The sequence below is a fragment of the Stegodyphus dumicola genome, chromosome 10, assembly GCF_044657685.1.
Source record: "Stegodyphus dumicola isolate Sdum_Otavi_A_Nest chromosome 10, ASM4465768v1".
NCBI classification, from domain to species: Eukaryota; Metazoa; Arthropoda; class Arachnida; order Araneae; family Eresidae; genus Stegodyphus; species Stegodyphus dumicola.
Genome location: NC_140777.1, coordinates 133,411,126 through 133,437,929, shown reverse-complemented (window position 1 = coordinate 133,437,929; position 26,804 = coordinate 133,411,126). Strand labels below are relative to the sequence as shown.

General features: G+C 31.7%; 2 protein-coding genes across 2 annotated transcripts in view; one reads left to right on the top strand and one right to left on the bottom strand.

Moving 5' to 3' along the window:
* The window catches only part of LOC118191740 (uncharacterized), a 59,706-nt gene that overhangs the window by 26,606 nt on the left and 6,296 nt on the right, over positions 1-26,804 (top strand). The window lies entirely within an intron of this gene.
* Positions 9,590-26,804, bottom strand: part of LOC118191739 (OTU domain-containing protein 7B-like) — a 70,754-nt gene continuing 53,539 nt past the window's right edge. The window contains exon 9 of the mRNA XM_035362581.2: positions 9,590-25,994. Within this exon, the coding sequence (XP_035218472.1) occupies positions 24,886-25,994 (1,109 nt within the window). The 3' untranslated portion in view covers positions 9,590-24,885. The remainder of the gene's footprint in view (positions 25,995-26,804) is intronic.

The following is a 26,804-nucleotide window of genomic DNA, read 5'->3' as shown; positions in this document are numbered from 1 at the left end:
AGAAATCTATTTTAATAAATTGAGGTTGTAGTGTCGATTCAGTTCCGTTACATTTCTAATTAAATTTAGTTAAAGCGGAATGGCAACACCTTCTAGTCTCCGCGAAGAACGAAGTAAACAAACTTCGAGTTTTTGTCACGCGATGCTACGTGCATGTAAAATGTAAATAAATCTTATGAATAAGAATCTATAACATCGTATGGAATAAAATATTGGTTCCATAGGAGTCAGAGAAGTGTTATTTTCCTGCATTTGCACACGAGACACTTCACTGGTGTATCCCGGCGTGATCGAATTCTACAATGGCTGACGAAGACGAAACCGAAATTAAAGCAACAACAGCATCTGTCGCCAAGGTAAGCGTTAAACTTCCTCCTTTTTGGAAGCCAGATCCTAAAATATGGTTTATTCAACTAGAAGCACAATTTAGAAATGCAAAAATTAGTGTAGATCAAACAAAATATGATTATGTTATAAGTTCCATTGAACCCGATATTTTGTCACAGGTATCTGATATTTTGCTAAGTCCACCACAAGATAATAAATATGAGGCAATTAAAAATAGACTAATTTCATTATATGCTGATTCAGAGACTCAAAAAACCCAAAAATTACTGAGTGAGTTAGAACTGGGTGACAAAAAGCCATCTCAATTACTGTGTGAGATGCGTAATTTGGCTGGCGATAAAGTAACAGATACTTTCCTAAAACATTGTGGCTACAACGTTTACCCGTTAATATGCGTAGCATTATATCTGTTAGTAGTGAAGATTTGTCAAAAGTGGCTACAATGGCCGATAAGATTTGGGAATTAAACCCTGTTACTCCCCAAATAGCTGCTGCATCATCCATAACGGTAAAAACGGAAGTGATTGAAAGTTTACAAAAACAGGTTAGTGAACTTAGCTTACAAGTTTCTGCTTTAAGCAAGCAACGTCATAGTCGTCCCTATTGTCGTAACCGATCCAAATCAAGAGATAGGAGTTACAGTGGTAACAGATCTAGTGATATTTGTTACTATCATAAAAAATTCGGTGATAAGTCATTTAAGTGTAAACAACCCTGCAACTACTCATCAACATCACAGACAAATAGTCCGGAAAACCAGCTCCCCGTCTCTCATTGACGACGGAGGGACAAGGGGTGCAGCTGAGTCGTCTTTTCATCAGCGACAAAGAATCGGCTACCCAATTTTTAATAGATACTGGGGCAGAAATTTCTGTCATTCCTCCCTTACCTGCAGATAAAAAAAACATCTCAAAATTAGAACTCTTTGCTGCAAATGGTACGAAAATTAAAACATATGGCCAAAAATTACTCAAGCTTGATCTTGGACTCAGACGATCATTCACATGGCCTTTTGTAATTGCGGACGTAAACAAACCGATAATAGGCATGGATTTTCTTGCAAATTTTAACCTTTTGGTAGATTCTAAAAATCGCAAGTTGATTGATGGTACTACATTCTTAACAACCAATGGAACTCCTTGTTTTCAAAATAACAATAATAATATTCCGATTTTAAATGCCGTAAATGATCCATATAAACGTATCATTAACGATTTTCCGGATTTGTTAAAACTCAATGTAGTTAATAATAAAGTTAAAAATCATAACATCGAACATTATATCGAAACCAGAGGTCCACCAGTTTTCGCTAAAGCCAGGAGACTATCAGCTGAGAAACTTAAAGCGGCTAAAAAGGAGTTTGAATTTATGCTCCAAATGGGTTTATGCAGACCATCCAAAAGTAACTGGTCGAGCCCACTACATCTCGCTATGAAGAAATCAGGTGATTGGAGACCTTGTGGAGACTATCGAGCGTTAAACAACGTCACGATTCCTGATAGATACCCTCTACCATTTTTAACAGATTGCAGTTCCATTTTAGCTGGAAAAAGAGTTTTCTCATCCATAGACCTCATTAGAGCGTACCAACAAATTCCTGTTCGCGAAGAAGATATACCGAAAACGGCCATTCTCACTCCCTTTGGCTTATTCGAGTTCCCATTCATGACGTTCGGCCTACGAAATGCGGCTCAAACGTTCCAACGTTTCATGAACAGTGTGTTGAATGGACTAGAATTCGTGTTTTGCTATTTGGATGACATTCTAATAGCCTCTCCAGATGAAGAAACTCACCAAAAACATCTACGAGCAGTCCTTGAGAGACTAAACGAATATGGCCTGTGTATTAATGCGGCAAAGTGTAAATTTGGTCAAACAAAACTTGCATTCCTGGGATACGAAGTGTCAGCTGAAGGACTTAAACCTCTCTCAACGAAAGTTGATGCCATCAAAAATTTCCCAGAACCAAAGTCATTTACTAGTTTAAGACGATTTTTAGGTATGGTGAATTTTTATCACAGATTCATACCAAATTGTGCAAAACTGCAACAACCTTTAACAACAATGCTCAGTGGTATTAAAAAGAACTGCAGAAAAGAAATAACCTGGACGGCAGAAACAAGAAACGCCTTCCAGATCTTAAAAGATGCACTTATTCATGCCACAAACTTAACTCACCCATCCGAAAAGGCTGAAATATCGCTAACAACTGATGCTTCCGATACTGCCATTGGAGCCGTTTTACATCAAATTGTGAATAATGAAAAACAACCTTTAAGTTTCTTTTCCCGAAATTTGACATCAGCACAACAAAAATACAGTGCCTACGATAGAGAACTCTTAGCCATCTATACAGCAGTAAAACATTTCAAATACATCTTAGACGGGCGAAATTTTGCAATATACACGGATCACAAACCACTAACATTTGCCTTCCAACAAAATTTGGAAAAAGCTTCGCCACGACAAGCTAGACAACTGTCATATATTGGCCAGTTCTCAACCGATATCCGATTCATACAAGGGCATGAAAATACCGTCGCTGATACTCTCTCTCGCATAGACACCATTTCTGTACCATCTGCAATAGACTTACAAACTATAGTAGACTGTCAAGAAGATGACGACTTGGAGATACTAAAAAACAACCCAAACTTAAAAAATCTTACAGATCCCTATACCGGACAGCGACAAGAAAATTTACTGTGATACTTCTACAAATTATAATCGACCATACATCCCTGTAAAGTTTCGGCAGAAAATATTTTCTTCAATCCATAATTTATCTCATCCTGGAATAAGATCCACGATAAAATTGATAACACGACGTTTCATATGGCCCAATATGAATAAAGACTGCCAACTATGGACTAGAGCATGTTTATCTTGCCAAAGATCAAGTTCACAGACATACACATTCATCTTTGGAAGAATTCAAAGTACCTCCACACAGATTCCAGCATTTAAACATAGATCTGGTGGGTCCGCTACCTCCTTGCAAAGGATTCAAATACCTTCTAACCATCATCGATCGTTATACACGATGGATCGAAGCGGTACCGTTAGAAGATCAATCAGCAGAATCTATTGCTAAAGCTTTGATTTATACTTGGTTTTCACGCTTTGGAATTCCGAATCGCATAACATCTGACCAAGGTCGGCAATTTGATAGCCAACTTTTTCAAGCTTTAGGAAAATATCTTGGTTTTCATACAAACACTACAACTGCGTACCATCCACAGGCAAATGGCCTGATCGAAAGACAACACCGAACTTTAAAAGCAAGTCTCAAATGTCATCTACTCGAATCAAAATCATGGCTGGAAGCATTGCCTTTCGTTCTATTAGGCATAAGATCTGCCATCAAGGAAGTCTTAGGTTGCTCATCCGCAGAACTTGTATACGGAACTCCTTTAGCATTACCTGGTGAATTCTTTTCAACAGTACCTCATATGAAACAGTCTGAATTTTCTCAAAACCTTCAGAAAATAATAAGAGCTATGAAGCCAAGTTCTACCACCACCCATGGAAATAGAACAGTCTTTGTTTCTAAACATCTTTCCAACTGTTCTCACGTATTCCTATACAACAACATTAATAATTCGTCGCTACAGCCTGTCTATCTTGGACCGTATCCTGTAAGAGCAAGAAAGGATAAGTACTTCGATATTGAAATCCAAGGAAAAGTTAAAAGAGTTTCAATAGACAGACTAAAGCCATGTTTCCTAGCGCAAGATTCTGATATTCCTTTTCAAAACTCCCATTCCAAGAAAGCGGAACTTTGGGAAACACCTTCACTCAAGAACACTGAAGGAACTTCAGAAAATCATCATGAAACTAAGACTACTAGAACCGGCAGACATGTGAAGTTCCCCAGTCACTTTAAAGACTATTTTCCATAATCGCTGTCACTAGGAAGGGGGTGTGTAGTGTCGCTTCAGTTCCGTTACATTTCTAATTAAATTTAGTTAAAGCGGAATGGCAACACCTTCTAGTCTCCGCGAAGAACGAAGTAAACAAACTTCGAGTTTTTGTCACGCGATGCTACGTGCATGTAAAATGTAAATAAATCTTATGAATAAGAATCTATAACATCGTATGGAATAAAATATTGGTTCCATAGGAGTCAGAGAAGTGTTATTTTCCTGCATTTGCACACGAGACACTTCACGGTATTTTATATTTAGTTCGCAGCATACATAAGAAAAAAATATGTGCGTTAAATTTCGTGATGGTATGTCATCATACTGCTAGAATTAATTTCAAGATTATGCCAGAGAAAATTTCCTGAAATTTAGAAATATTATTTACTAATAATTAATAAATTTAGAGGGAAGAAGCATCATTAAATTATACGAATAACATAAAAATAAAGATAATTACTTAAAAATTGAATTAGAATAATCAACGATACTTTAGCAAATATAGTTATATTACATGGTTAGCCTAGATGACAAATTACTATTTTTTATTTTACTGCAAAATGGCAAGGTATTTATTAAAAAGAAAAGTTTAAAAAGATTTTGCGGTAAAATTCTAGTATACGGTAAGGCTTTGGCACGATTTTGAAAATTGTCGCCAAGACCAAAATGACCCGTTTACTGCGCATCATCATGTCGCCAAATCCATACATGGAGATTATTTTAACCAAAAAACGTCTATGCAAAGAATCTCTAATTCTTTGGTCTATGTAAAGAAGAAAATTTTCCATACAAGTAAAATGCTATTACGCCGCTAGAATGCGGAGGGAAAATTTGCCAAGGGATTTGGCGACGGAACCTGGCGGCCAGAATTTCCCTCTCCGCGATGTGTACCTGAAATTCAGAAACGTGTTAAGAAGAAACGTTCTTTGACAAAAAGAAAGCTACGAAAATCCGTTTTTAAATTATTGCGAAAAATCCAAGAAGAAACGTTTTATCAAAGGACGTTTCTTCTTGGATTTTTCGCAATAATTTTAAAAACGGATTTTCGTAGTTTCCCCTCCCTGAAAATTACTAACCTAGGGATTAATTTACTTGCGCCAAAAAATATTTTCTTTTAATTTAGAGTTTAACTACTTGCGCTAAGACTAAACTTCACGGTTGCGGTGCAGTGCGCTACAATATAGCAAGTGGTAAAGTGTCTCATTTACGCCGCTCCGCATCTGCGAGTGCAATCCAGAGCTGTAACTTGAGAAATAAACAATCTCGTTGTTATGCGACGTGTGCACCATGTTATTTTCATTTTTGCGATAAATGCTTATCGACGTGGTGTTGACGTCGCTCGCAGTTTGAGACAAAAACATCTCGACGTGCGTGGCACGTCTTTTTAGCGCAAGTGGTTAAAGAAATTTTAAAGGATATTCATTTAATGAACTCTTGACAACGTGACCTTCGAACTTCGACACCGGTTTCCAGCTTTGGCGGCAGATATATCACGCATGCACAGCTGTTTCCCTATATGATGGAACGGAGCCATGTCTGTTGCAGAGAGGTTTTCCTTCTTTACAATACATATTCTTTGATTCTAACCTCCATGGTACCGTATACTAAGATTAAACCCATTTTGTTTTATACGAGAACAGGTACTTTCTTTAGTTCATGCACTGCACATGCGATTCTCGAGAATACTGGAAACCAAAAGTTGCGGGAAACTTGCTTTGCCTTTCTAAAAGGCAATCAAATTGGAGCTGCGAAAATTGGCTCTATGCCAGCAGACACTCACGTGATACGCAATTCGCCAAAAAAGTTATCTCTTCCGACGTCGGCGCAAAAATCGCTTTTTTTGGCGGGATCATTGTATGAACTTCCCTGACTTTTCCCTGAATTTTTTGGTCAATTTTCGAATTCCCTGACTTTTCCCGGTTTTCCAGGTAGCGTGGCAACCCTGCCATTCTCGTCAATGAACGCAATTCCAAAGACTTTACTTTTAATAAAGATAACTTTTACTTAAGACTTTCAGTGAAGTTTTGCACCAAGATATATAGACAACCAACCATTAGCAACACATTCTGAAATCTTGTATTTCCTGCAGGCTTTTTACAAGATTTTCTCCTCTCAAAAATACCTCTAATCCAGGGATGGACAAACTACGGCCCGCCTGAAGGTCCTATCCGGCCCGCGGATAGAATTTTAATTTGCCGGTCTGAGGCAAATTAAAAGAAACATGTATTTATATATTATATACCATCTCCTTTTCTATTTTGTTTAAATATTATTTTTTCTTCCTTTTTTTTCAAAGGGCTGCTGATCTTTTTACTTTCTCTATTTTTATTCTACAAAACATAAATTGATGGAAATAGCAAGCGAAGACAGCTTTCAATCAGTAGTGTTAAAAGCGGAAGTTCTTTGTTAGTAATAGCTGTAGATTGGCGCCAACAAGCGTTATCTCTTTCTCGGGGAGCAAACATATAGGAATCCAATATAGAAAAAAACCTAATCTTAACTTAAAACTTAATTTGTTTTCTGGGCAGCTAGCTAAGAACAACTTGTCTCATTTCCCAAGGTTAAATTCAATACCCTCAGTAAATGAAGAGAAGTTTAAGAATTATGAAGATGGTTTGAAAAAACTGCATTTTGAGTTCGAACGAAGATTTCAAGATTTCAGCGCCATTCAGACAGAATTGGATATTTTTACCATGCCTTTTAACGTAAACTGTGAAGCAGCGAGCTCAGATTTGCAACTTGAGTTCATTGAGTTGCAATCTAACAATCATCTCAAGCAGTTTTTTCTGAATGTGCCAAAGTTAAATAAGTTTATAAATCATTATCGAAAGTGAGTTTCCCAAATTTAATATCTCAGAAAATCAGTGCTATGTTTGCTTCATCTTATATATGTGAACAAGTCTTCAACTATGAAACTTAGAAAGAATTTAAGACTGACAGATGAGCATTTAGCCTCGTTCCTTAGAACCATTACATCTCACTTCGAAACTCAACATAAGGAACTTTTAAAAATGAAATCACAATTTCATTCATCTCATTAGCATATTTAAATTGTAATATTTGTATACGGTTTTTTAAATTTTAGAAAAATGTATCTTAGCCTGCTAAACTTTTTGTTTGCGATTTTTGGCCCGCGACTGAAAAAGTTTGCCCATCCCTGCTCTAACCATATAAAAGGTGTTAATGATTCATGATTTACAAAATTTTAAAATTAGCTTTTTATTACGAATTCCAATAAAATTTATAAATTTGTCTTAGAAATAGAACAGTATGTTTTTATTGCTATAAATTCATATTAGCTTGGAAAATAATTGCATATTTAAGCTACTTTTTTTTTTCTTTCCACGATTCACTATTGAGCTTATATTTCAAAAACAATATTTATCTTCTATACACATTTAGTACTCTATTTTACATTTAGTAGCCTAGTCCACGATTATTTTTTTCACTAAGCATGAATAAAAAAACACTAACCCACAAAATAGCATTATTAAATAAAATTAAAACTTCGGTTCAGTGAGATATGCAATATATCTCTAGCTTATTAATTACATTACTGCTCCAAATATTCATAATTATTATTTGAATGTACTAAAAATGTAATCTGTTTTAAACTGTAACTATTAGCTATATAGATAAAAATCTGCATTTTAATTAAGAAATTTGTTTATTACTTTTAAATGTCTAAATTAATTAAACTGAAAGATAACTTAAAGATCTTATCCTTCGCTGAAAAGCAACATTCTAAACCAGCGGTTCTCAACATTTTGAATAATGCATACCATCTAAGGAAAAACTGAAAACTTTAGTACTACCACCACCACTTTTGAACAAGCTCAGATCGTATAAATTTACCAGTGTTAGAGGAAAAACTCAATCAGGATGTTGGGGTTAAAATTTTGAATTTAATAGCTAAAAATACTTTGCGTACCACCTATTTTTCTCTTGCATATCATTGGTTGAGAACTCCTGCTCTAAACAGTGCAGGATCGTATGGAAGATAAATGCTCATGTTGCATGCAATGACTACATTATAAAAGTTCATGTTTCCCTAAATTTTTCGGTATATAAATAGAACAAACATAACAAAGAAGACAAATAAAAACGTTATGTTTAATGAGATAAAACAATCAATACAAATAAACAGCTCCTATAATATATTTTAACTAATTAACACACTTAATACAAATTTCTACTACCCGCAAAATGTTTTGATAATAATTATATTAGGAATCTCTTAGGTATGATAAAATGACAGGCTTAAGAAAACTGTTTTTGATAAAAGACTAGAGAAAACCATATTTCTATAGTAAGAAGTATTATACTATTTACAATAAGTTATATTTTCTAAAAACTTTAAAACAAGATGTTATTCACTTAAAAAAGGCACAATTTAAATTTACAAATGAGAAATTTATCATTTAAATATCAAATTGAAACGATTAAATACTACTCATAGTAAATCAATAAAAGGATATCAATACTACATAAGAGATACATTCTAATTTTCACTCAGCAAAATTTATGGATTAAAAATTCCTTCTAAACATACATTCAACATTTTATGAATTAAAATATAATCCCATAAAAAATTTAACAAAGCATTTAATAATCAAAATAATATAAATAAAATAGTTCTTAAGCATGTGCAATGGAATACACAAGAAAAGTCTAAACCTCAGCAATAGGCTGAATATCTGACACAAAATTGTTAACATTTTGGAACTTTTGTTAATAATTTGATACAACAAGTTTAGAAAGACTGGCACAGAAAATGAAAGCAAACAAATGCATTTAATAAAATTCTCCTAGGCACATTTTTCATTTCTTTTACTGTTAAGCAAAAGAAGATATCTATGATAATGAGAGAAATGTATTCATCAATACTTGAATTCAAAATACTTATTCACACAAATAAACTTCAATATTTTCCCTTCAGATATTTAATTAAATTTTGATACATTAAAATTTTTCCACATGCATAATGTAATACTAATTATATATATATATATATATATATTTCTAGATTCAAAATACTTATTTACACAAATAAACTTCAATATTTTCTTCAGATATTTAATTAAATTTTGATACATTAAAATTTTTCCACATGCATAATGTAATACTACTTATATATATATATATATATATATATATATATGTATATATATATATATATATATATATATATATATATATATTTAGATGAAGCATTATTATTGGACAGCTTTCCCTTTCAATGACATTCTAACCATTCACAATGAATTTCATGTCAGAAAACTATTTACCACAAACTTCTTAGTTTGCTCTTAATCTTATTTCTTAGTTGCTTCTTATCTTGCTCTTAAAGTTTGTTTTTCAAAATGAAGTATAATATTTCAAATCAGTTGCACTGACAATTGATTTTCTCCCACAGGTATTGATAAAAGCCTCTAAAACATTTCCCTCTTACCATCCTAAAATCATTTCTGCTATTAAAAATAACCTCAATCACTTGCCATTCTATTTCCTTCTTCAAACCAGCTATAAAATTGTTCATATACTCCTCACGTTAAATTTTCAGATCATTGCATCACCTATCAATATTTTTTTGTAACGGGTTACATTCTATTTATACTTGTGCCATACTTTCACTATCTGACTATAACATAAATTTCCATATCGTGACTTATTGTTCATTGCCATATAAGATGCTGATGCAATGCGCTTGCCATTATTTGCCTTCTGTGTTCTGTTGTTTTGCATTACTTACATATGGTTGTGAAAAATTTTGCAAACATCTTAAATATATTACCGAATCCAATAGTAGACATTTATTGAAAGGTATTTAGGGCACATGCAAAAGTCAAGGGGGGTCCAAGGCCTTATTTTTAAAACCTCTGTCTCTGAGGCAGATCTGGTAAAGAACTTGGAAACAATTGCAAAGTCTAGTGCCAAAGCATTTATGAAAGAAGTGCAGGCTGGTGCTGATATCTCTATGATTGGACAGTTTGGTGTAGGTTTCCGCTCAGCTTATTTAGTTGCAGACAAATTAACTGGAACAACAAAACGTAACAATGATGAGCAGTATACTTGGAAATCATCAGACGGTGGATTCTTCATGGTTCAACCTGATCGTGGTAAGTTATTTAGTGGAATATGGCAGTATTAATTTTACTATATTAAGAATAGCTGAGATTTATTTGGTAGTAAATTAATATTCAGGTAAATATACAATTTAAGGATATCACTGTAGTTGTAAAAATTAATGATTAAAGCATTTAATAATCAAAATAATATAAATAAAATAGTTCTTAAGCATGTGCAATGGAATACTCAAGAAAAGTCTAAACCTCAGCAACAAGCTGAATATCTGACACAAAATTGTTAACATTTTGGAACTTTTGTTAATAATTTGATACAACAAGTTTAGAAAGACTGGCACAGAAAATGTAAGCAAACAAATGCATTTAGAAAAATTCTCCTAGGCACATTTTTCATTTCTTTTACTGTTAAGCAAAAGAAGATATCTATGATAATGAGAGAAATGTATTCATCAATACTTGAATTCAAAATACTTATTCACACAAATAAACTTCAATATTTTCCCTTCAGATATTTAATTAAATTTTGATACATTAAAATTTTTCCACATGCATAATGTAATACTACTTATATATATATATTTCTAGATTGAAGCATTATTATTGGACAGCTTTCCCTTTCAATGACATTCTAACCATTCACAATGAATTTCATGTCAGAAAACTATTTACCACAAACTTCTTAGTTTGCTCTTAATCTTATTTCTTAGTTGCTTCTTATCTTGCTCTTAAAGTTTGTTTTTCAAAATGAACTATAATATTTCAAATCAGTTGCACTGACAATTGATTTTCTCCCACAGGTATTGATAAAAGCCTCTAAAACATTTCCCTCTTACCATCCTAAAATCATTTCTGCTATTAAAAATAACCTCAATCACTTGCCATTCTATTTCCTTCTTCAAACCAGCTATAAAATTGTTCATATACTCCTCACGTTAAATTTTCAGATCATTGCATCACCTATCAATATGTTTTTGTAACGGGTTACATTTTATTTATACTTGTGTCATACTTTCACTATCTGACTATAACATAAATTTCCATATCGTGACTTATTGTTCATTGCCATATAAGATGCTGATGCAATGCGCTTGCCATTAAGCTTTGCCTGCAAGATTTTCAAGGTGAATTTTCACTACTGCTTGTCAGCACACGGGATTGTTGCAAACAAGAAAAAGGTTGTTTTGCCTTCTGTGTTCTGTTGTTTTGCGTTACTTACATATGGTTGTGAAAAATTTTGCAAACGTCTTAAATATATTACCGAATCCAATAGTAGACATTTATTGAAAGGTATTTTGGGCACATGCAAAAGTCAAGGGGGGTCCAAGGCCTTATTTTTAAAACCTCTCTCTCTGAGGCAGATCTGGTAAAGAACTTGGGAACAATTGCAAAGTCTAGTGCCAAAGCATTTATGGAAGCAGTGCAGGCTGGTGCTGATATCTCTATGATTGGACAGTTTGGTGTAGGTTTCCGCTCAGCTTATTTAGTTGCAGACAAATTAACTGGAACAACAAAACGTAACGATGATGAGCAGTATACTTGGAAATCATCAGACGGTGGATTCTTCATGGTTCAACCTGATTGTGGTAAGTTATTTAGTGGAATATGGCAGTATTAATTTTACTATATTAAGAATAGCTGAGATTTCTTTGGTAGTAAATTAATGTTCAGGTAAATATACAATTTAAGGATATCATTGTAGTTGTAAAAATTAATGACTAAAGCATTTAATAATCAAAATAATATAAATAAAATAGTTCTTAAGCATGTGCAATGGAATACTCAAGAAAAGTCTAAACCTCAGCAACAAGCTGAATATCTGACACAAAATTGTTAACATTTTGGAACTTTTGTTAATAATTTGATACAACAAGTTTAGAAAGACTGGCACAGAAAATGTAAGCAAACAAATGCATTTAGAAAAATTCTCCTAGGCACATTTTTCATTTCTTTTACTGTTAAGCAAAAGAAGATATCTATGATAATGAGAGAAATGTATTCATCAATACTTGAATTCAAAATACTTATTCACACAAATAAACTTCAATATTTTCCCTTCAGATATTTAATTAAATTTTGATACATTAAAATTTTTCCACATGCATAATGTAATACTACTTATATATATATATTTCTAGATTGAAGCATTATTATTGGACAGCTTTCCCTTTCAATGACATTCTAACCATTCACAATGAATTTCATGTCAGAAAACTATTTACCACAAACTTCTTAGTTTGCTCTTAATCTTATTTCTTAGTTGCTTCTTATCTTGCTCTTAAAGTTTGTTTTTCAAAATGAACTATAATATTTCAAATCAGTTGCACTGACAATTGATTTTCTCCCACAGGTATTGATAAAAGCCTCTAAAACATTTCCCTCTTACCATCCTAAAATCATTTCTGCTATTAAAAATAACCTCAATCACTTGCCATTCTATTTCCTTCTTCAAACCAGCTATAAAATTGTTCATATACTCCTCACGTTAAATTTTCAGATCATTGCATCACCTATCAATATGATTCGGTGCTTGGTTCTTTTAGAACTTTTTTTTTTTAATTGTTTATATCTATAGGTTTTTATCAGTGTAATTCGACATACATCAATCAAATTAAAAGTGTGTTCAATTTTCGCATCAAGATACACACTGCACAAAAGAAAATTGAAAAGTTCAATATCTCCCGTTCAACTGGGCCTATTGATGAAATTTAACGTACGTTTTTCAGGTCTCAAAAGACTATGAACTTAGGATATGTATTAGAATTATGTATAGCATTGTTCTAACATAGGTATTCATTCTGACACAAAATTGGACTTTTTTCTAAAACGACATACCTATTTTTTTTCATTCGATTTCAAGTTATGCCCAAATATTAAATTTTGCAAAATCTGGTGAGAAACTTAACGAGAAATTTAAAAATTTATCTTGCAATGCTTTTTTCAGTTTGTGCCAAGAATAATTTATTTAACAATTCTTAATTTGTAGTAACCTATTTTCCTTTCACCTTTTTTCACTGTGCACGAGGGGAGAAAAAACGTTCACCATTCATTCTTTCAAATAATTTTAACGCAAAGTGCATAGAGCACATTTGGTGTTTTTATCACTTATAACAAATACGCCAAATTTCAAAACGTGCCAATATATAAATTCGCGTATATTTTCGGAAATTTTGAATAAAAAAACTCTAAATTTTTTCACGTATGCCTAGAAATACATCTATTTTAAGGTGATGGTAAAAATTCTATAGATTATCATTCAAAAAATTTTTTTCGAAAAATTTATAAAATTACTAGAAAATACAATTTTCTAAAAATAAATCGGAAAATATCCGCGAATTTTATTCGGATTGAACCTAAATTTTGAAATGTGAAAGAAGGAATCATATAAGTTTAACAAAAGAGGAAATATTAATATATACCAAATTCAATTAACACTGAAGAGCTAAGACTTTGACAGCTAATTTTTTAAAAACTACTCGTGCGATTTTTATAAAATTTGGCACAAATTTCGTCGTAGAATCAAAATGTAGGAAAAAATAGGTATGTTATATCAAAAAAGCCCGATTTTGTATGAAAATATCTATGTTAGAACAATGCCATATATAAATCTAATATATATATAGTCGCGCTTTTGAGACATGAAAAATGCAATTTTGTCAATCGGTCCAGTAAAACAGGAGATATGGAACTGGCCCCCTTTTTTGGTGTAATGTATACATAAATCCTATCTTAAAAAAACAATAATAATAACTTAGTCTTCAAAAGCCAATCATAGATGGTCAATTAACCACAATTTTTACTTGTTGATAAATGACAATTGCCTCTTGGCCTAATTTGAAATATTACTTTATCATGCTTCTCCTCATTATGCAACTGGACATAATCATGCTTCTCGACCAAAATACAATTCATGAAATTTAACAATTTAAAACTTGGGAAGAGAAATCTGCTTTTTAAACATTACTATTTTCCACAATTACAAAAATACAAGGAGAGAAAATTCTATGAAAGTGCAACTTTGAATGTCTATTTCACTCCAAATTCTATAATATACCCCTGCACAAGTTTTTAATTAAATATTTAATTTTCTCATAGCATATGAATTTTTAATTGCATAATAAAATATTTATCTTGCTTTCAATACCATCCTTTCTTATGACACTGAAAGCATCAATAATAAACCATTTTTAAAACATCTTTTTGATTGTTAACAATCATTTTCCCCTATATTACAGACTGAAGTGCTGTTATATATAAAATTTCAACATACTATTAAAAAAAGGGGGGGGGCAGAAAGAAAAGAAAAAAATGTTTTGCTTTTAATATATTATGCCATAGCTGCTAAATTGAAATAGTAAAAACTGGGAAACTAACCCATAAAAAAACCAGGAGTTTTGCGAGGTTTTCATACTGTGGGGCATCACCATTTGAAAATAACTCAAAATTGATTAAAATTTACTTTAAAATGCATGATTCAGTTTATTTAACTGTTTGTATTATGATTCTAACATGAAATATATTAATTATAACCTCTATATTCTTTGGCTAATTTCACTTTATAATTTCCTCACACTTTTCTATACTGAGAAATTTCTGAGTAGGGAAGGAAAGCTTCAGTTCATCAAAATATCTTTAAACACAGAAAAATAATAATTACTGTACATACTATTGTACGATTAAACTTAAAAATGTACCATATATTTATAAATTACTTTCTCTCTCCTTACCAGATGCCTTCTAGGTAGCTGGAAACACATCTGGCTAGCTATCAGGAGGTTGGAGTTCAAATCCTGGCAAGACCATTGCACATTTTTTGCATTTCCTGACTCTAAAAAATCAAAAACTCATTCTACATGGCACACACTAAAATGTGATGGACAATAGTTCGTGATTATCAATATTTGGTGACTAGGTTCAAAGACCCCCTGCCCTTCCGATGTAATCAGAAGCACATTTGGCTAGCAGTTGGAAAAAGCGGAATCTGAATCCCAGTGACAATGCAAGTTTCTTTTTTTCCAAAATGGACCTAATGACTCTACATATTGATTAAAAGAATATTAAATGCAATCATTTATTGTTTAAACATTTAGTTGAATCTTCACATAAAATTCTATAAATATTTACACTGGTTAAGGTAATTCAGATTAAATTTAATAAGAAAAATTACACTGAAGATCATTAGGGATGAGGGAATGAAATTTGCACAGTTAAAGCTTCATTAATTCAATAATGGAATTCAAAATGTGCAAATTTTTTATTTGCATAACTTAACTTTATTGTGGAAAAATACTTAAAAAAATTAAAAACTGGGAGATTCCTTGATCTACCAGGAGACTCGGAGATGTGTTGAAGAACTGGGAGTCTGATAAAACCGGAAGAATTGGCAGCTTTGCTACATCCCATTAAATATATTTTAAAACAATGCAAAGATCTTTGGCTTACAAATGTAAATTTAGTTTATAAAATGAATTTTCACAATTTATACATTAATATTCTCATTCAAGTGACATAAGTTTTTCCATTAAGTAAAAATAATTAATATCATTTGATCATAATTTCTTCCTTTTTTATAATACAATATACTTATTAAGGATACATGTGTTAAAGTACATTCATTTTCCTAATTTCTTATTAAAACTGACAAAAAGATTTCATATTTCAAAAGATTATTTTTTACATGAAATTGTACTTACATACTATCCCATTGACATTGAAACTGTTGCCAAATGATGCAATTTAGTACCAATTCTGGACCAATTATGGCAATGACATAACACATTAATAACATCTCTGCTTTCATTTGATGTAGCCATGATAAGCGATGGCAGTGCAATGTAAAACATTGTGACAAGAGAATATCCTTTTCTAAAGGAATGTGTGGTTCAAAGGCTTTAAAATAACATTTGTGACTGCCACTCCAGTTTATTTACAGCTAGTCGAGAGAATTAGCATCTATTAAATGTGAAAAGGACAGACATATCTCCAACAAAACATAGTAGATTGGAACAATCAACTGCAAAAAGTTTGTACTCATAGCATTCTAAACAGAGAGCCGATGTCAATTGGAGGGCCTAACAAAATAGTAGAAACTGATGAAAAGCCTTTTTTTACAAAGCAGGTCAAATGCTTCCACAAGAGTGGCTAATTGGTGGATTATACAGAGAAAGATTTTATTGGAAGAATTGCAATTAGAAGTTCAGCTCAGAATTTTGCTTGAAAGACTGGCGAAATCTTGTCAGGTTCTCTGCCAACTTTTATAGTCAATGTGATAATACATAAGTACCCATAAACTGACTTCAGATAATGACAGGCTGTTTTTAAATTACCATGAATATGAATCAGAAAATAAGAATTTTAAAGTTCTCTCAGGTAAATCATACATTTACTTTTCTGTACATCACTTTTAAGAGTTAGTAGCAAAAAATAATTAGTCAAAGAATTTATGTTCTTACAACATCTTAAAAAATTATCTCAAAATGCTTCATCAGTGTAAACAACACAAATTAAAATAAACTTGCATTACTATAATTATCAAAAAATACAATCAGAAAATTTAAGAAAATATTTTGATCTAAAAAGTATCTCTGATACTTTGTGAACACACAATGTAGTACACATTAGTATCCTGGAAATATCATGTATAGCAGATAAGATAGTATCATGGTACATATATATGAATTTTAGGATATTTGAAAATATTATTCTAGATTACATAAAATCTCATTTTGAGTAGTTTCTACTAAAAAATTCCTGAAATCTTGCTATAATGCCCAAGATGGAATATGAATGAAAAAACATATAAGCAAGAAAAATTAAATATGATAAAATGTATTTACAAAGTAGATATTTACATGATATATACATATATAGTGGCATGATTGTATGAGAAACTTACATGATTTTGCATAACTGAATGATGGCAGGAATTTTATGATACTCTTGTCAAGAGTTATGAAAAATAAACAAATCAAGAAGAAAAACTTCCATTTACAGAATCTACATCACGAATTTCAAATATGCACATCCAGTAATCAAAATGTTACAACTATCAACTTTAATAACAAAGTATGATTACACATTAAATTGATAGTTAAAAAAAATGTCAGTCACCTATTTCAATTAGGATCAATAAGGATACGTACATAACAACAAATAAATGGTAAATATTCAACAATTTTTTTTTTTTTTTGTTTTTTTGTTTCCAATGTCGTACTCTTGTTTAACATTTCATACATTCTCTTCTCTAAAAAAATCAATCTATTATCTTCAACAAATATTTTTAAAATGTTAGTGATGCTGAAATAATATCTTACACAAGACTGGAACATATTATTTTTAAGCAAATTTTACATCTAGCAGAATACACACATATATAATGTATTAAAACTGGTAGAAAAATTATATTCTAATGCCAAGTACAGGAAACATTTCTCAAAATACCAGTCTTATTTAGGCATGAAGCTGTAAAGAAAACAACACAGCAAATTGTACTATACTTAGTTGAAAAATACTAGATGAAATGCATATTAAAAAAACTTTAACCACAATGTGTAATTTCCACTTGCTAAGAAACTAAATTACTCTCAATTTAGTTAAAATATGTTAACATATCGATGAAGTGCATTAAAAATCAGAATTATACAGGAATCACTATAATTTTTTTTTTTTTAAACTTCATGGCATCTTATATAAACAATGCTTTGGGGAAGTTACACTTTCTTTTTTAGTTAAATATATAAAAGTAAACTTTATCTGTATTTAACTAAAAATGGCAGCAATTACATATCACTTTTGTGTTGTATTAGACAACCTTTACAAAATACGAGATGTTTCTAAAATGTAAGATATTTCCAAAATGCAAGACAGCAGAGAGGGCAAGAATTTTATATTGTGTAATATTTGTAAGTTACAGATTGATTTAGTTGTTATCTCCTATGTAAAATACAAAATTAATTTTGATTACTATGTCCCATATAATATATGACTGTTACCTGGATTTGAATACTATATATTAAATCAATATCTGCAGAAGAAATAATTAATAAATTCAATATGAAGATGAGAAATTAAGTAACTTTGATATACATAAGAAATCTTTATAAACTTATGCAAGTAAAACAGCCTCCACATTTATAAGACTTCTTATTTAGCTGAAAAAATTGCAGCCACATTTGATTCTAGTGGAAGGGAGGACACTACCTACATCAAGAACTATATACTTATAAAAAACTACAAATTATTGCCTGACACGATAAGTGACGCTTTCTAAAAATGAGCGGGTTTTTAGAACTTAAATTATGCATCAAGCTTAAGTAAAATTCAAATTGTGAGAAATATTTTTTATTTCTTTTTGACACTAACTTAAAATATCAAGGAAATCTAAGAGCATTTGGAACTTCTACAGAAAACCAGATACACACAAATGTTGTGGCTTGAACTTATACAGAAAGTTTAAATACTGATTAATATTGTTTTATTTGTTTTGAGAACAACAAAAAGATTATTCAATTTTTGTTGTTTTTGGAATGGCAACAAAAGATTACTAATGACGTTGTTCTAAAGAGTTGTTTACATTTGCTAAAAATGAAATAAAGATTATTTTTTGATTTAAAACATGGATTAACGTTTTTTGATGAAACGGAGTTCTAAAAATAAAGATTAATTTGGAGTCACAGCCAATAACCAGTGACTTGGAGTTTTGATTTTAAAATAAATATGTCTGAAAACGATAAAACTGTCACAGATCCTGCACACAATCTGTGTAAGGTAAGTGTCAAAATTCTTCCATTTTGGTTCGATTGCCCAGAAATATGGTTTTTTTCAAGTTGAGGCTCAGTTTAAGATAAATGGAATTGCTTTGGAAGAAACGAAATTTAACCATTTAGTATCACAGTTAAAACTCAAATATTTTGAGAACATCTGGGATATCGTAACAAATAATTCCGCTATTAAATATACAGAATCCAAAACTAGGCTTCTGGATTTATTTAAAGATAGCGAATGTACTAGAATTTAAAAACTTCTTACAGGAATCGATTTAGGCAACTTGAAAGAAAGTCAATTATTACAAAAATTAAAATCTGTTGCAACATTGGATGTGTCCGAAAATTTAGAAATTGCCCGATTCTATGCGTAATATAATACTTGTTAGTGACGAAGAATTACACAAGTTTGTGATCATGACTGATAAAATTTCAGATATGACACCTTCTAAAGAGATTTGTGGTGTATCAACAGCTGGTAATTGCTCGAATACAGAACTGTTAATGAAAATTCAATCCCTTGAACAGAGAATTGCCGAAATGACTGTTCATATATCGAGACTACGATTTAGAAACAACTCTCAGTCCCGCAGACGATCTCACAGTACTTCTAGGAAGAGATTTAATCCTAAAGGAAAATACTGTTTTTATCATTTCCGTTTCAGTAACAAATGTCATCAGGAGAAATGTACTCAGACGTGCAGTTGGTTAACTGATAGATCATACAATCAGGGAAACAACGATGCACAGTAGAAGAGGCGGCAAGCTCTACTGCCAATAATGTTAAAGAATGTTGCCAATTCCACCTGTTTATCAGAGATAAAAATCGAAAGTACGTTTCTTAGTGGATAGCGTACAGCTATTAGCATTTTACCTGCATCAACACAAGACAAACAATCTGTGGATTTCAAGTTGTATGCAGTGAATGGTACTGAAATCGAAACATAGGGTATAAAAATGTTAACACTTGATTTGGGACCAATTTCCGTTTATAGTGGTCAAAATTAATAAAGGAATTTTAGGAGCTGATTTCTTTAACAAATTTAAATGAATAATTAATTTACATAGCGAAAAACCGATTGATGGAGTAACTCAAGTTAACTAGTGAAGTTGCTTCCATCAGTTAAAATAGTGATATCGTTAAAATAGTGATATCGTGATAACCCATTCAACAAAATTTAATACTCTTCTAAAACAATACCCAGACTTGCGAAAACCAAATTTATTTTTATCAGGTTTAAAACATGATGTTCAGCATCATATCATAGCACATGATCAACCTGTGCATTCTAAAGCAAGACAGTTGGATCCTCGAAAGCTTGAAGTAGTTAAGCAAGAGTTCCAATTCATGTTGGACAATACCATAACAAAACCCTCCAGTTCTCAATGGGCAAGTCCTCTGCATGTGGTGCTAAAAAAAGATGGTACTCTTCATCCATGTGGAGATTATAGACAGCTAAACAATAGAACAGTTCCTGATAGATATCCTATTCCTAGGATAGAGGACTTCCATCCTATTTTAAAAGGTACGAATATTTATTCCAAAATAGATTTATTTAAAGCCTACTATCAAGTGCCCATTGCCGAAGAAGACAGATGTAAAACTGCTATTATTACTCCTTCTGGATTATATGAATTTAATGTTATGAGTTTTGGTTTGAAGACCAGCAACGTTTCAAAGATTTATAAATACAGTTCTTTTTTATCTAAATTTCACTTTTCCATACTTAGATGTCATTCTGATAGCATCTAACTAGTGAAGAACAACACAGAATCCAATTGAAGCTAGTGTTTGAAAGATTAAATGCCTATGGACTCCACATTAATGTTTACAAATCCATCTTTGCACACAAGAAATATAATTCTTAGGTTATTTAATTACTCCTCAAGGATCACGACCATTACCTGAGAAAGTTCAAGCTATTGTTAATTACAAACTTCCAACAACCATTCATGAACTCAGAACATTCTTAGGCCTCATGTATTTTTATCGGTGATATTTAAAAAATGCATAAAAAAAACCAATCTCTCCTACACGACTACCTTAAAGGAGTCCGAAAAAAAGATAAATGGAAAATTCAGTGGACAGATGAAGCTAAGGAACAATTTCAGCGATGCAAAGATGATTTAGTCAATACAACACTCTTATCATTCCCAAATCATGAACTACCTCTGTCATTATATGCAGACACTTCAGACTTGGCAATTGGAGAGGTACTTCAACAATCTGAAGATAACGCATGGAAACCTGTTGCATTTTATTCCAAAAAACTAATCGAAACACAAAAGCATTACAGTACTGACGATAGGGACTAGGAATTTACCTCTCTGATACTACGATAGAGATTAGGAATTTTACCAGGAATTTACCTCTCCATCAAACACTTCAAATTTTTACTGGAAGGAAGAATATTTACAATATTCACAGACCACAAACCCATAATCTTTGCATTTAAACAAAAGCCAGAAAAAGCATCACCTCGTCAACTTAGACATTTACAATACATATCTCAATTTTCAACTGATATACAGCACATAGAAGGTCGAGACAACATTGTTGCAGATACTTTATCGAGAATTGAAGAAATTTCTTTGATCGACTATGACAAAATTGCAGATGAACATATTATGGATAAAGAATTGTAAAATTTGAAGACATCAGCAATTTCCCTGATCTTCAAGCAGTATCCGCTACCTTCTGGGAAGTCTTTGTGGTGCAAAACTTCAATGAATAATTATCAGACCATATATTCCTGACAGTTATCGCAAGAAAATATTCTATCAAATGCATAATGTAGCCCATCCCGGCATTAAGTCATCTGTAAAATTCTTATTGTCTAAATTTATTTGGCCAAGTATCTGTAAAGATGTACAGCTTTGGACTCGATCTTGCATGGCTTGCCAAAAAAGTAAAATTAACAGGCATGCATAATAAAGTGTTGGTGATAAAAGATTTTGTAATGTGCATATTGACCTCATTGAATTCCTATCACCATCAAATGGGAATATTTACTGTCTAATTTGCATTGATCGGTACTCTAACTGGATGGAAGTGATTCCATTTAGCAGACAAAATTTCAGCAGACACAGTTGCTAAAGCATTTTATTCTAATTGGATTTCAAGATTTGGGATGCCATGTCACCTAGTCACAGATTGTAGACTGCAGTTTAGTTCAGAGTTGTTCAACAACCTATCAAAAATGTATGGAATAAAACTGCAACATACAACGGCTTACCACCCCCATGCAAATGGGAAGGTAGAGAGTCTCCATAGATCTCTCAAGACCGCACTTATGGCACCCAATAGCGTGGGGGCCTGGACAGAAACACTTCCAACTGTTCTTCTTGGCTTACGCACAGCTATGCAGAAAAACTCTGCATATACCATTGCTCAACTTGCAGAAGATATTACAAAATAAATATAAAGGTATTAAAAAATTATGGTAACTGTAAGTATTCATGTGCAATATTTCCCTGACTTTAGGAAGATGAGTAGGTTTTGGATTGAAATTTATTTTCACCTTTTTAATAGGAACTGCCATTATAATATTTGTTGCTAATTACTGGTTATTTGTGTGTGTTGTGACTTAAACATGTCTGACAGTAAAGAACAATCCATGAATTTAGTCAGAGTTGGAAGTGCATGTTTATATCTGTTATTGGGCACAATACAACTTTGCCCAGTTCCATCCCAATTCATACGATTCTTACATAATGCTCTGATGTGAATAACTTACATAAGTGTTGTATTTTGAATGAGAATTCTTCAGATGACAGGCAAAAGAATTCCCCTCCTTGCCCCCTACTACCACCGAGACGAGTTTCAGCTCGCAGTACATTTAAATGCCACATGCCCAAAAGACAGTATACAATTATAAACACTCAAACCTTTCGTGGGATTTGAATCCGGACCCAATTATATGGTAGAAAACAATGCTATTACTATCGATGATCAGGGCTAACTGCAAATATAAAATAGCATTAAATATTTCTAGTGGTTCCTTTTATACAAATTTTATTACATAAAGCTTTATGATGTTAAAAATTTTAATGTGAAAAATGAAAGAGGAAACATTTAAAATGTTCTATGGAAAAATGTATAACCACCTTAGGAGGTTCAAAATTATTAAATTTTTCCTGAAAAAAAATTGTTATTAAAAAAAGTAACTCATCCTGCTGGGACAGGGAAAGTCAAAATCAACTTCCTGTTCACATAAAATGTTTTGTGTAAATAAATAGTTGAATTTTTACGAAATACCATAAAATGTGAACAAATTTCATACAAGAATTTTTAACAAAAAATATATATAAGCAGATTTCTCATTATATAGATAATAAAAAATGATTGGAATAAATTTCTTACAGTGTTTACATACAGAAGTTCCAAATGTCACTTCACAAATACCAAAGACAGAAATTAAATCTGATTAAATTTAGATGAAAAATGTATTCAAATCCAGGTGGAATAAGCAGACACATTCAATATATTCAAAAGTAAATAGACTATAGCAGACTTCTGTCAACATATAAAATTGATATGTTTTAACCTAATTAAATTATTTTTATGTTGGGAAAATTTATGTATATAAACAGTTACTCAAATATAATTTGAAACTAAATTTAAATATTTTAAAATTCTTTACATATACTAGCATTTGTTTCTAAGATTTAGCACAGATATATATCTTAATTCCTTTAACCTACAGTTCAAAATAAAACACAACACAAATTGAATGGAATTAGATAACAATATTAGTATGTTTAGTCAATGCTAACAATATATTATTATAAAAATTAAACACACACACACACACACACAAAAAAAAAAAAAAAAAAAAAAAAAAAGGCTTCCTTTACAGAAATTTTTATCTTTTTTGGTTTGGTTTGCATTTAACGACATTGTAAAAATACTTAAAAATATACATTACAATATTAACAAAAATACACTTACTTCTTCTAATATGTAAGAATGCAAGCAATTACACATCATTTTGGCTCTTATATGGGCAAATTTATTATAGAAAAGATAATATAACTCACTTAACTAATACAAGTTGTGAAAAAATCACAACTTCGTGAAATTACATATAAAAATATTAAATTCTGTATTTTGTTCACTTCTAAATAATCACCTCAGCCAATCAATAATAACCTATTTTCTCAGTGATTTTGAAAACATGGTAGTTTTTAATGCATTTTACATGTATAAATTTCTCTAGGATAATATCATGTTACATAATTATAGAATGTGAAAAAATTACAGAGCTTGAAAAAAAAAAAAAAAAGTCATTGAAGCTATACCTCAGTTGCTTGAACCACAATTAATAAAATAAAAATTATTAAAATTTCAAATTTAATACACATAAAGCCACTGAAGACATCTAACAGGTACAAAAATACATAATTTTTCCATGTCATAAGGACTTAATTGACAATTTAATATGAGTAACTACAAACACTTGAAAATACTATAATGTTAAAATAACATCTGAAACTTAACAATAAGAATAAATAACAAACACTGTAACAAACAAAATTCTTTGTTATTTAATACTGTTTACAAAAATGTTTCATCACATTTTTGCATAATTATTTGAAAAACATGACTCATTTATCATTAATATTACAATCATGTGTTATAATGAATTATTTACAACATAAAAAAATAATTAGTGCACTTCAAATGAGTGATTTATAAATTGAATCTCTGACAGGAAATTTTCTTAGGAAATAAATATACATATACACATAAGGCGTTATTTATTACATCTAGATTGTGCTAAGATGCATTTTTACTTTTGAAGCAGCTTTAATACAGCTCCCTGATGTAACTACATTTTGAACAGAACTACTGATATCTTCATTCTTTGCTGATTTGCTTGCTAGGCTTATACCATAGGGTTTTGTGGAGGATTTAGCAGTTAAGGCCACTTTATCAGAAGCATTTCCTCGTTCATAATCTAGACGCTCTATTCCAGATATTTTATTGCTCTTTGGAGAATTACGAGGTGAATTTTTATGTTTATTTTCATTATTTACATGAAACTTTTGCTCACTATAGCAATTTGAACACATATAATGCATTTTTGCCATACCATATAAATTGCAACCAGGTACAACACACTGTGAAAGATCTGGGTGGTTCTCATGTTTGACATCTGTACCATAACCTCCTTCATTCTGGTATTTCTTTTCCTTCTCTTTCAAGAAACGACATCTTGCTGAGTTCAAGTAATTACGAATCATTTCTTCTTGATATTCATGTCTATTATCAGTATGAATAACAGCTGCAATAATACTATCAGGTGTACCCACTATTCCACTTGCTGATAATCTAATGGATAATGCAGGATCTTTAACTTTTTTGTTTTTTAAAGAATCCACAGATTTGCTCTCAGGTGTTCCCCTAAAAGAACCTGCTCTTCGAGTAAAGCTGCCAAAATTTTTCTTTATTTTTTTGCTCATTGTTCTACCAATACTACCAAACTGTTTAGCTACACTTTGTAACTGTCTGCTAGCCTTACTTCTTTGTACAGATAACAGTCCTCCTGGACTGGAGCTACCAGATCCCCTATCAACAATACTATCATCTGAATCAAAGCTACCAGCTGCAGAACTACGGTCTATGTCAGTGCTATTGGACATAGAATCTTCTTCCTGAAAATCTACAGAATCTTGCTTCGGCATACCAAAAACAGGAAGATCAATCACATCCAGATATTCATTCAATAAACCAAGTTTATCTTTGTCAGTTAGAGTTAATTTAGAGATTATGATGGGGTCATTTTCATCTTGACCCCACCTGACCTCTACTCCTGGATCAACAGCAAACTGAATCGGCAGCAACTTGTGATCAGGATCAATTAAGGGAATTGCAGCTAGAATAATATTAAAGAGCATTTTAAAATTTCAGTTACAAAGTTATTTTTAAAAAAAATATATTACAGTGAAAAGTCGTTAATTCGGACACCCATAATCCGGACCTCAAAGCTAAAAACTTTCTGAACATGCGCCGCGTTGACACATGCGCATATAGGCGTTTACGCGTGCGTGTAAGACCTTTACGACTGCGCATATGCGTGCCCACAAGCACAGAATACGTTTTCGCGTGCGCGTTTAATGTATAACGGACGGTATAAGCTAAAATTATCTAATTATCTATTTCAGTTAATGTTGATGATTGCGTTGTTCCTTAATCTTCGAATTGGATGCGGCTTATTATTTTTTGCAGACTGTAAGAGCAATTTTATAAAAGTAAACTTGAACTTTTGATTATGTCAAATAGAATTTCCGATGCTAGGGCTCCCAAAGGGTTTACAAAGCGAAAGTATGTTTCGATGTCCGTCAAACAAAAAGTGGAATTGCTGCAAAATATATAAAGACATGAAGAAGGTGACAGAGAGGTTAGTGAAAACAAAAAAATTTCGATTGACAAGTTAGTCGGTATTCTCGGAACAGCAATTACGGGACTTGAACAGCGGAACTTTGTAACTGAACAAGAAATTATGTCTGTTTATAGAATTAAAGAGAAAGTATTATCACATAAAACGAAGCAACTTAAACAACTTACATTGAATGAAATGTTTAATAAAGTAAACAAATAAATATTAAGCTTTTTTTTTTTTGTAAATTTTGATACCCTTTAGATCATAATTGTTCTTTATTTCATAAATTACGGTTTCATATTT